The 12,903-nt window shown below is 39.2% G+C and overlaps 1 protein-coding gene across 1 annotated transcript; it reads left to right on the forward strand.

The window, feature by feature from the left end:
• Nucleotides 1–544: 544 nt before the first annotated feature.
• Nucleotides 545–11,347, forward strand: npl (N-acetylneuraminate pyruvate lyase (dihydrodipicolinate synthase)). The gene is made up of 12 exons (XM_036141326.1): nt 545–675; nt 3,899–3,989; nt 5,122–5,195; nt 7,138–7,225; nt 7,351–7,408; nt 9,109–9,184; nt 9,321–9,413; nt 9,505–9,650; nt 10,103–10,149; nt 10,239–10,323; nt 10,425–10,464; nt 10,552–11,347. Exons 2-12 carry the CDS (start codon nt 3,919–3,921, stop codon nt 10,689–10,691), a joined length of 918 nt encoding a protein of 305 aa, XP_035997219.1. The 5' UTR covers nt 545–675; nt 3,899–3,918; the 3' UTR covers nt 10,692–11,347.
• The last annotated feature ends 1,556 nt before the right edge of the window (nt 11,348–12,903 follow it).

Below are 12,903 nucleotides of genomic sequence, written 5' to 3' on the forward strand. Positions count from 1 at the left end.
AAACCAAAGTTTTCCACATTATCGGCTTAGTCCAGCCCTTTAATTACCCACTAAAACGCACTGTTTTATCTCCCACTCTCTCTCACACATGTATATCCACCAGACTTATATTTCTATATAATAAAAGCACTGGTCAAGAGGGGAAAAAATAGTTTTCTCGCCATATAAATAAAAAAAACTAACAAAAACTGACATTTTAGCTTTGTTAATCTTTTTATCCAAAATATTGGGGAACTAGCTCAAGCTCGTATGTTGAGAAAATGCACATTTAAATGAATCCGGGCAATATTCGGGATTATTAGCGACAGTGTTGCCTTTAGTCATTAAATTTCCAGACAACAATTGAAGGCACCATGCGTGTTTCATACATGGAAAAAAATCGTCGCTATATTTTGAGAATATAATTCACGCATCGAAAGGTAAGGCGTGTATAAACTAATTTATATGTTTAACAAAGTCTTGGTTTAGTTTAAATTTCGTTTTATTCTATTTTTAAAATTGAACTACATATACCACAATCCTTTGAGGCGTCAGTTGACGCTTCAGATAGTTTCACATGACCAGCAAGCCAAGAAATCCCTGGCGAATGCAAAATCCGACTGAGCAAATAATAAACGCTGAACAGTAACGTTCCCCAAAACAGGCATTTATACTCATTCAAGGACACAACCAAAGGTAAGAAGGAAGTTACATTTAGATAAATATTCGGATCGTCAAATAATTCTTTTTTTTTTCATTTGCTGCGTATATGGAATTATAAGCAATATTTTTTGTGTTAAAGTTGTCTATCCATGTTAGGTTCCCATGTACTTAAAACTATTTAGAGAAGATCCAAAACATTCAAAATCCTTTGCATTTTAAGCATGCCCTGCTGAGTTAGATGGGTTCTACTCTAAATAAAAGATTCATATATTACAGAATAGACTTCAAAAAGAGCAAAAGTTGCTTAATTGGCGTTTTTTTCAGTCAATGTGCATGGGCAGAAAGCTTTTTCTGTCCGGTGATTTTTACAGCAAAGTCCAGAGTCAGGAAGATTTGAGAGGATATGACTCAACAGGAAGTTTTATGGGAAAGTAATATGGTTTGGAGATTTAAACACAGCCGTTACAGAAATAGTGAGGGGGATAGTGAAATTAATCAGGAAACTTGAGTTAGTTTGCCTTGATACAGAGGAACATGGGATTAATGGACAGAATGCAGATCAATTAATTGGCAAGATGCATTAAATAAATATGCACATTTAAAAAAATAAATAGTAGATTGAGAAAGTTAGACAAGCGACGAAGATTCTACACCTGTGGATTTGGATTCTGCAATGCCAGAACTTAAAATAGCTATGCAAGTTAGCAAATGTGCAGTTCTTGTGTTTGGCAAATTATATTATGTAATTTCTGACATTGGAAATGCAATTGACTGGTTGAATCTCTTATATGTATTGCAGAAGACTGAAGCTAGACTAAGTTTCTGGAAAAGTGTATAGATGGTACAAAATAAATAGCTCTGAAAGGATCCTTTCAGTGCTGGTAAATGTTATAGACCTGCAGTAATGATGGCTCATTAATACAGATGGCTGGAGAGGGAACCAGTTTGTAGATCATTAAATATGTATGTGGTGGGAAAACTAGGACAGCCAAACATGGTGGTGGCAGCATCATGATCCAGAGATGCTCATCTTCCACTGGAACAGGGAATCTGGTCAGAGCTGATGGGGAGGTTGAATGGAGTTAGCTACAGAACTAATGAGCAGTGATCTGAATATAAATACCAGGGCTTATGGCTATAAAACAAATAAAAACAAAATAGTCATACATTTTATAGTGCCACAGTATTAGGGAATGTAGGTGTTAAGTTACATCGTATAATGCACTGACAAGAGCAGGGGAGACACAACTGGAGCAAAGATCAGAGGGTAAAATAGCTTGGTGAATTGAAATGTACAAAGGAGGTAATCCAGGACGGCTGGGAATAGCACTGAGCATTTAGGAGACAAATAAAAATGTAAAACGGGGAGAAATGGAGTGGAGACCTTGGAGTTCACCAGAACACACCTTCTCATTCAAAGAGTTTTTTTTATTTTCATGTCTAGGAAAGTTGTAGATTCATACTGAAGGCATGTGGAATTATATATTTAACAAAAAAGTGTGAAACAACTGAAAATATGTCTTATATTCTAGGTTCTTCAAAGTAGCCACCTTTTGCTTTGATTACTGCTTCGCACACTCTTGGCATTCTCTTGATGATCTTCTAGAGGTAGTCAGTCACCTGAAATGGTTTTCACTTCACAGGTGTCCCCCGTCAGGTTTAATAAGTGGGATTTCTTGCCTTATAAATGGAGTTGGGACCATCAGTTGTGTTGTGCAGAAGTCTGGTGGATACACAGCTGATAGACCTACTGAATAGACTGTTAGTATTTGTATTATGGCAAGAAAAAAGCAGCTAAGTAAAGATACTCAAGGCCAGATACTCAAGGGATGTGTTCAGGAAAGAAAAAGGATTACAAAAAAATAAAAAAAATACAAACACCTGATACAGGAAAACATACCACACAAACAATAAAAGAAGGACAGCAGACAAGAGCAGGTCACACCAGAGAAGACTAAATACCACTAGGTTTTTAATTGGGTAATAGCAACAGTTTAAATTACAAAAGCAAAGGAAATCTGGAATATAACTCCTCACTGCAACATGTATGAAGCACAGGGAAAAGTCTAAATGCTACAAAAAAAAAAAAAAAAAAAACAGGGAAGACCACAGCAGCTCAGACATTTTCCTATTATCACATAGCGACCCTAAACTATGTATTTTACTGGAATATTGTGGGCTACACGAACACAACGTAGTTGATAATTATGAATTGGATGAAATGTCATTTTTCTAAATTTTTTGTTAATAAACAATCTGAATAATTTAGCTTGCAAGTGTTCACTTCTCCTGAGTATGAGGAAATGTAACAACCATATCGGTACTGAAATGTTTCTTTGTAAATAGCTCACGCTTGCGTGGTCTGGATAGTACAATTCACCAATGAGCTTCATCTAAAACTTAATTTTATTCCATTACTCTTCCTGTTTATTCACGCTTGCATTTATATAGATTTAAAAATGACCATATCTATAACAATGCATGAAAAATGTGTTTATTTTACATAAAGTTAAGGTGAACTCTGGCCATTCTAGTCCAAAGGTCAGCATTGGTAGCCCTTCGTATGACACAACACCAATGAAGTAGTTCTCTGTTTCTAGACTTTGACTAGGCCATTCTAACACATTGCTGTCCCACTGGAAGATGAACCTCAGCCCAGTCTCAAGTCTATTTCACGGCCACAAACAGGTTTTCATCCAGAAGAAAGTCATCCGCAGAGCATGATGCTGCCACCACCATGTTTCAGGGTGACGTGGAACATTTATTTAAAAAATTTTCTCACACATAGCATGTGTCAGTCGGGAAGTCCATCGTCGGTCTGTTCTGACCGGCTCGCCTTCTTCCAGGTGTTTGCATGGACTCCTGCATGGCTTGTGGCAAACCTTAAAAAAAGAATCATCACAAAATGTGGAAAAGCTTCAGGTATTATAAATGCCTTTGCAAGACACTTCATCGACAGGGAGAACCCGAAAGCAGGGCTTGGCCTGCTGTCTTTAGTCTTCCACAGCAGATGGCGGTATTCACCATAGGACTGATTTGCAAGCAGCCCAGAAGAAGAAGCTAAAAAAAAAAAAACATTTGTTGTTTCCTGGTATCTCCAGGTTTTTTTTTTAACTAGGCGCATACTGTTAGTATGCTTCTTATTACTGACAGTGCTTAGAAAATAGAGAGGAAGCTCAGTCCTATGTCTTTGTTTGTAAGCTCGCGGTTTAGTTTTACTTCCTGTTCCTTCCGCCTTTGTGTTTATGTGCGTTAGGTGAGCTTGTTGCCTCGGCTATGGCTCCTGCTGCTGACGGGAAGTTGACAGGTCTGCTGGCGGCCACCTTCACCCCCTTCACCGCGCAAGGGTAAGGATGCTTTTATCTGTGCAGACCACTGATCTCTATTTATTCACTGGATTGCGCATTGGTCGTATATAATACACGTCGCTGTGAAGCCACCAGCCGCCATATTGGTACTCCCTATTTCCCCCCAGTAACTAGGGAATATGTGCGCTACAGCATCGAATAACGATGATTTCCTCATGTTCAGTGTTCAGGGGGGCTTAAGACTTTTAAAATGTCAAATGTCATATACTTTTATGTTATGTACTAAAACTAGTACATAGCAGATTCTAAAAGTACTGAGAAAGTCATGTGCTGAAATATTTTGCATGTTATCTATCTATCTATCTATCTATCTATCTATATATATATATATATATATATATATATATATATATATATATATATATATATATATATATCACTGACAATCCACTGACTGTAAAATTACCTGTGAAACGTTTTCACACAGCCAGAAAACTGCTTGTTGTTGCAACCAAATCCTATGGGATTCTGTGAGAGTAGAGAGTAGCAAGATGGCGGCCAGTGACTTCAGTTTTTCGGCAAAATCAGCACTCCAGTATATTATATAGCTCAGTGGAATATGTGCGCTATAGCATCGAACAACGATGATTTTCTCATCTTCGGGGGGGCTTAAGAGTTAAAATGTCAAACGCCATATACTTTTATGTACTAAAACTATCAAGTACTGAGAAAGTCATGTGCTGAAATATTTTGCTTATATATATATATATATATATATATGCAAAATATTTCAGCACATTATTTCCTAGTAGTTGATAGTGTTCCCAATACATCCACTGACTGTAAAATTACCTGTGAAACGTTTTCACACAGCCAGAAAACTGCTTGTTGTTGCAACCAAATCCTATGGGATTCTGTGAGAGTAGAGAGTAGCAAGATGGCGGCCAGTGTCTTCAGTTTTTCGGGCAAATCAGCACTCCAGTGAATAAATACAGATCAGTGGTGCTGACCTTTACAGCTCCGGCTGACCTGGGTGTGTGAGGAGGAGGAGAGAGAGTAAACATCTGTCCTGTCCGGCCACCATCCTGCTGTGGCTCTTGGTGTTTCTGTCTCATTTTGTATTCCGCCATGTTGTGAAGGACTAAATTTCTCTTCTTTCCCCCTAAAACAGTGAAGTCAACTTATCAGTGATTGGACCTTATGTTGACTACTTGACAGAAAAGCAAGGTGTAAAGGGCATATTTGGTAAGTTGCACAGTGGGACTCCTTCTGCTGACCTATTGTCGCCTTTATTTTCTCACTTGAATGCATGTTAACAAAGCATGGTTGCTTGATTCACAGTGGCTTGCAAAAGTATTCACACCCCTTGAACTTTTACGCATGTTGTCACCTTCCACCCGCAAACATTAATATGTCTTGTTGGAATTTTAAAGTATACCAACGCAAAGTGTTGTGGAGTAGAAAGAAAAACTATGCAAGATAATAAAAAAAAGTACTACAAATAAAAAAAACTGAGAAGTGCGGTGTACAAAAGTATTCAGCCTCCTTTTTCTCTGACTACAACCGATCCTTCAGAAGTTGCCTGAGGATTGCTGATGACTGAATAGAGTCCAGCTATGAGTAATCTAATCTCAGTACGAATCTAATCTAATCTAATCTCAGTACAAATACTGCTGCTCTGTGACGGCCTCAGAGGTTGCTGAAGAGGGAACTGGGGAGCAAACAGCATCACGTTTAAGGGTGAAAAATTATTAATAAAATTACTATTTTAGCCTTAGTCAAGTAATTCAAAAATATATTATTAAAATATTTCATTAACAAAGCTGAAGTTGCTAATTATGAACTACAACATATGGTTTCTTACAAAATATATGTAAAACGCAAAATATATTCTTATAAAATACTTGTGGTTTATAATATATCAGCAGTTTTCAAATTTATGTCCCACTTAAATGTGTCAGAACGTCAAACTCATTTAGCAGTTTTCAAATGATGATTTTATTTAATCAGATGGAACAGATTTCCAAACCAACGTGACCCTACGTCAGGGGTTAAAGTTCTCCGTTGCTGCGACTGGATTTCCGGACAATGAGAGCAAAACGACAGATCCACTTGGTTCCATTTAGACTTTTTATTCAAGGTTTTAAACTGAAGCTGCTCTCAACCAATGAAACCTGGCAGAGGCGTGACATAAGCCAATCAGAAAGAGAGTAGGGTGGGTCTTTGCAAAGTGGACATCTGCTCTCTTGGTCCCTCTTGTAATGAGTGGTATGTCCACCTGTGGCCATATTTTTTATTTCAAACCCAAACAAGAGCTCAGGCTAATTTAGCATGAACGAACCTTTTCTTGAAGAAGAGTCGGATATATCGACCGAAGATTAAATGGAGGTTTGGCTGAGAGACACGGACGAGAATGGGGAATATTGTTGGTCGTGATGCAAAGAGCCTAACCTACGAGGCCTGTTTATGTGCATCATAGATACCGCATGTTTACTGCAGCACACCTCCTCTTTACCTGAGAGACCAAATTGTGCGGGACTGTTCTTCATTTTTCACTGTTGTCCCGCAAACGACTGGGTCAGATTCGGAAAAAGTTTTAAGAAATAATCCACTCTCGCTTTTCTGAAACAAAGAACGCAGAGCTGCAGTAATCGTCAGTGAGAGCCGCGTCGGCTGTCGACCACGCAGCAGCGCTCCATGTCATGAGCAGCTGCCCACCAGGACAGGATTTTGATGCATACACATTATTAAGGAAACTACGTCCAAAAAAACCTCCACAGAGAACGGTTTCTAACTGGGTGAAAGCAGAGAAAGGCCATTTTCAGAGAGAAGTTATTATTTTTACACGGAGTGGAGCGCAATATGAAGCGACACTGTAGAAGCGAGCCGCAGCAGAAACACGGCTGCAAAAGCCCAAAAATACCTGCCAGACAGACAATCTACAGCAGCCAAGAATACCTTCAACAATATTTAACTTTCCGCAAAAGCTTAATAACGTGTTTCTAATTAAAAAGTGTAATCAGTTATTGAATTATTTTTGTTATTAAACCCTTACATTCTGCAATTGAGGATCCAGTCTCATGGCTCAATGTTCTTGACTCTGTTCCTTCCTTTATTTTTCCATTTAATAAATGAATATGCTGTGAGCCACTATGTGTAAATAAAACATGCCTCATGTCGTTTGCAGTCAATGGCACCACAGGAGAGAGCATGTCTCTCTCTGTTGCAGAGAGGAAGGTCCTGGCAGAGGAGTGGTGTCTGAGAGCGAAGGGAAGGTGAGGGATCTCACAGTTTGCTTGGCTGTATTATTATTATTATTATTATTATTATTATTATTATTATTATTATCATGCAGCTGGAGCAATTGAATATTATTAATTTCTCAAAACTTGTCCAACAGAATGGATAGCGTGATTGTACACGTTGGATGCATGAGCCTGAAAGACTCCCAGGATCTGGTGAGTTGTCGAAAACCAAACTTTATTTGTGCCCAGTGGGTGCAGCTCATACCACCAAACCAAGTGTTGAACACAGAAAGCGTCAGTGACTTAACCTGACAACAGCCAGCTGCATGTATCGCTCCGCCTAGCTCCACTCACATACATCTGGGACACAGCTCATTGAAAGTGATTTCCCCAACCAAATTTTTGGTCTGGCCAATCAGGACACAGGGCGGGTGTTTCATGGATGTGACGTAGTGGAGAAGCCACCATGAGATTCCAACAACAATGGCGGCTCGCATCGAGGAAGCAAGCGTTAGCATTGATGCTGCTATTTCTTCCGTGTTGTCCAATCTATCTGATATTGTTTCATTAAAAGAACATCAGAGAACGCCTCTGAAGGCTTTTGTTGGTGGAAACCATGTTTTTGCCCTTCTTCCGACCGGATTTGGCAAGTTTTGTTTTCTGGGGCGCGGACGCGCAACGCGCAACCCCATTTTCCGCGGAGCGGGGGGGGTGGACGACATGTTTTCGGAGGGGGGGGGGTGTGACACGTTTTCCGCGGCCGCCTCGCCAAGATAGCGCTGCGGGAAACCCTGCACTAGAGCCGCAAACACATAAAAAAAAAAAAAAAGGTTTTTTTTTCCTGCGTCGGTCTCATCAGTGTCACGGGTTAGCTTCGGTGTGAGTGGTTGAAATAGCACGTCGATAAAGATGACAGACAAGTGGCTTATCCAATCATATGCAAGGAGTTTTGATAAGGCCCAGCCTTCAGTAAAGGCAATTCCTATCGCGGTGTCCCAGATGTATGTGAGTGGAGCTAGGCGGAGCGATACATGCAGCTGGCTGTTGTCAGGTTATCAGTGACTACCTCCTGCTGTTGGAATCAACATGGCAAGAGGAAGTCTTTTTCTTTATTGGCTTTTGGCTCAAAATACAGTATAATTACAGTAGCAAAATCCTGTTTTTACCCCCTCTCTCGAACAACATTTTGCAGCTGATTTTAACGCTATAGTCTTAAACCCATGGAATTGTGTAGATGTATAAAGCCGTACAAAAATCAGATGTATTCTGACATGCTTCGCTTTGTAAAGTCCTGAAGTCGGTTTCGGTCAAGGCTTTAAAACAGAGTCACAAGCTAAGAGGTAATTGATGAAGTCATTAAAACAGGAGTCTCATTAGTGTTGACAAGAGCAACACCGTTTAAAAAAAGACGAAGAAAAAAACGGTATTTTCAACTTATGCAAGGAAATTGAACATATTGAATCTTACACTTCAATTAATGTTTGCTAAAAGATAGTTATGATTATAGTTATATTTCATTTTCACACACACACCAGTGATATTTTGATTAGAGTGATTTAAAAAAAAAATATATATATATATATATATATATATTATGTCTTACTTTCAAATAGCTGACTTTTTCTAAGAGGTAAATAGGTGTTGGAGCCTGCTAAAAGCCAGCTGACCAACAGTGTGCAGCAACAGGCGCAGTGCAGTGTTACTCTGTCAGGTGTTCTTACCTTCTTTTACTGATGTAAAGGATGTTCCATACAGCAGCAGGAAACTTCACTCACCCCAGCTCGTTCTCTGGTATCTTATTAAAAGGACTTCAAACCTTTAGTGGTTTTAACGTCATAAGGTTTTAGAATCTGTGCCTTACTTCCCGCTGGTATCCAAGCTGGGATTGAAACTAACTCTGTTTTCGCCCCCAGGCTCGTCACGCGGTGGAGATTGGAGCTGATGGGATTGCGGTCATTTCTCCCTCCTTCTTTAAACCCAAAACTGCAGGTGTGTTATACTCCTTTTGTTGTATCTGTGATACGATAGGACTTCTGCCTCTGGATTTCACTTATGTATTAAATACGGTATGGTTCTCTAAAAAGGTGCAAACATTTCTGCTTTTCCTCTGGTCACCCTGTTTCAGAAGCGTTGAGGCAATTCCTGCAGGAAGTCGCTAGAGCTGCTCCAAGTCTGCCCTTCTACTATTACCAAATCCCATCGTTCACTGGGGTAAATGGTCAGTGGTTGGATTTGTGCTCTACAGTAAAATGCTATAGACCTAGCAATGCTCCAGAGCTATAAATTAAATTTTGCCCTGTTTTCTTCAGTGCCGGTGAGAGACGTGATAGAAAACATCGAGGAGCTCATTCCCTCCTTCAGAGGAGTGAAGTTCAGTGGCAGCGACCTGCTGGACTTTGGCCAGTGTGTCAGCTACAGCCAGCCTCACTGGTCAGTCCTGTATGGTGTGGACGAGGTCAGTCTTTCCCAACGTTTCCGTTTTGGTCTTGTGAAGTTACTGTGAGGAGACGACTGCGCTTTTCTGTCGGCGTAAGCACGGTTGTGCAAATAATTGTGCCTTCTTCAAAGAAATTATTTCTTAACTTGAGATTTGTCCTCACGTGGAAATTTTCTCAAATTAAAACTTGGATTTTTTTTCCCCCCAATTTTCCAGTGTGAGATTATGACTCTGCTGTAAAATATGAATTTATTTTAAGGTTTTGTATTCATTATTTACTATAGCCGATAAGTCAATAAGTCAAATATGTCTCCATTCAATTACATATTAAAGGTAATGAAATAATAAAATTTGGCATTGTGGATTAATCTTTTTTGGACCGTACTTCACATTGCTTTACGATGAACTGCAACTTTAATCTTACAAAAAAATCATTACATGTTTTTTGTTTTTATATGATTTTACTGCAGCAATTGTTAGCAGCTCTGGCAATGGGAGCTAATGGAGCTGTTGGAAGGTTAATGATCTTTTATTTTCACAATCCCTTGATATCATTTCATTTATTATATTGCAGTTATTTAAGCTTACACATTTGTCTTCCTACAGCACATATAACTACATGGGATGCTACGTAAACCAGCTGATTTCAGCCTTTGAGACTGGAGATCTGGTGAAAGCCCGAACCATCCAGGTACCTCTGTCTCTCTGTCCTTTGTTATTATTAACTCTCTGGTCAAGAGTTTACCATTTCTTTTTATTTTATTTAAACTCTGGTTTAATTTCCCCATGCAGTTCAAAATCCAGGAGGTTCTTGGTTATGCCATAAGACTTGGTGAGCGATAGTCACGATCTTCACCTCTAACATTTGGTCAGACTCATGAATTTGCCGGAAACTGAACAGTTTGCTTTGTGTTGACAGGTTTCGACGTTGGAGTAAACAAGCAGCTGATGACGGAGGTGTCAGGCTTGTTCCTGGGACCTCCTCGACTGCCGGTGATGCCGTGCCCTCCCGCTCACGCTCAGCTGATCATAAAGAAATACCACAGCATTTTTGTCTGAAGGCTGACGGGTGTCAGTTCGGTCAGTTAAACTGTGAGAGGCCAGCCTTTACCTGGTTCATGTTGATCATGCTCACAGTACAGCAACGATGAAGCTTTTACACAACAATTAAACAGCAATCCTGGATCAGATCGGCACATTTATTCTTGGAAAAACCTTACAAGTTACACATTTTCCAGCTAAATTAGTTTTAACTTTTCCTCTCTGCCTTTCAACTCTGTTCTATTTCTTTTAATGGACTTTCTCTGTAAATGTTCAGAGTAGGGACTCTTTTCAACTACATGAATGAGTGATGATGAGTGCATTAAAATGGAAAGGCTTCCATATTTTACCTCTATTATTAAAAAAAAAAAGGTCAACATTTTTGTTTTTATGTTTGATTTTATTTCTTTTAAACCTACGGGTCTGGACTACCCTCAATTTACTTGAACTGTCATAGTGAGGACCATGTATGAGCAAACATTTTATAAAACAAATATATAAAAGTGAAAAATAAATCTTACCGAGCTAGTCATCAGGGAGAAGATAACATGTTGCTTTTCACTGTTGTTTAATGGGCATTTGTGTTTATTGCACATTAAAATGGAAATTAACTGAGATCTGTGTTTTAACACTAATCAAAAATTGTTACTAATAAATATTTTTTGGTGATTCTTGCTTATGCATTTTCCTTTATTGCACTGAATTCACAAGCTAAGATTGCTGACATTTTAGACTCTGATGGGGGTCATGGAGGTTTGGTTGTTCACATCTCGTCTGGATCGGGAAGCTGGCGGTGCTGTTCTCCGAGGCACTTTGTGGAAGTACGGGGTACCAGGGATGCTTTTTAGGGGCCATCCTGGTCCTTGTACAACAAAACCAAAAGCTCTGTCTGCGTCCAAGGCACACAGTCTAGCTTGCTTCCAATGCGTGTTTGACTCCACCAGGGCTTCTACTTGTCTCTGCACCTTTTTGTGCTATTAATGGACAATATCTCAAGGCATAGTCAAGGAAAGGATGGCTTTATTCAGATTAGGTTGTTATGTTGGTTCATCTTCAGAAAATGTACCGATTTGAAATTCAGCACCTCTAAACCTGAGGCCATTGTTCTCATAAAGGTGGACCTCTGGGTGAGGAATCAGTTTCTGCCTCAAGAGATGGAGTTCAAATATTTTTGTGCCATACCACGAGGAGTTGAGTCAACAAGCAAAGTTATCATCCCAATTAATGTGGCTTGACTTTGCCTCAGAAAAAGCCAACTCATTGAGAGGCGTTGGCTTAGGGGGTTCAGGTTACTGATCGGGAGGCCACCTGGCCAGAACACCATCCTTTGGAGGTGTTCCAAACATGTGCCACTGGAATATGACCTCAAGGCAGACATAGAACTCACTGTAGGAAATGTATATCCCTTTTGGCCTGAGAACACCTTGAGATTGCCCAGGAGATGGAAGTTTGGCTTTCTGTACTGGACCCTACACTAGGGCTGAACAATGAATCGCATTTTCAATATAATCGCGATTTAAAAAAACGCAATTTCCAAATCGCAGAGTCTGCAATTTTTGACTATGTAACAATTAGGGAATCAGACACGTCCATTAGGTGTTGGTAAAATGTTTAAAGTGGGTTTGCCTCCACATGGAAGGGAAGACAGTTGCAGCAGTGAGATAATCTAATTGTATTACTTGTTTTAGAGTTTATATAATCATACATAGCATTAAGTACAGGTCAATCAGTTTAATACATAGACTTGTTTGTTGGTTGCACTTTATGTTCAACAATGATTGATGTCCAAATCAACTAAAAGCTGTTCTCTTGATTAATATTCTGATTAATAGAAACATTAAAAGTTCTTGTTTTGAATAGTCCTTGTTTACAAATGTCTTTATTTAGACTCCATTTTTGTTGCTTGTGGTTAACCCAGAGAAAAGTCAAAATTGCAATTTTGGTTGAAATATATTGTAGGCAGAATGCAATTATTTCTGCTCTGAGTTTAGATGCTGCGGGTCTTTTAGCACCTAATCTGCACAGCGAGGAAACAAAATGATTTGTTGTTTGTATATGTTTAAAAAGATATGATAAATTAAACTGGGGAAAAAATCGGATTAAATCACAATATTAAGAAAAAAAATCGCAATTAGATTATTTTCCAAAATCGTTCAGCCCTACCCTACACAAATATTAGAATATCTTAAAACCAAACTGGAGATCAAATTACAGATTAATTACTGAGAAT

Source organism: Fundulus heteroclitus, chromosome 9 (assembly GCF_011125445.2).
Source record: "Fundulus heteroclitus isolate FHET01 chromosome 9, MU-UCD_Fhet_4.1, whole genome shotgun sequence".
Classification (NCBI taxonomy): domain Eukaryota; kingdom Metazoa; phylum Chordata; class Actinopteri; order Cyprinodontiformes; family Fundulidae; genus Fundulus; species Fundulus heteroclitus.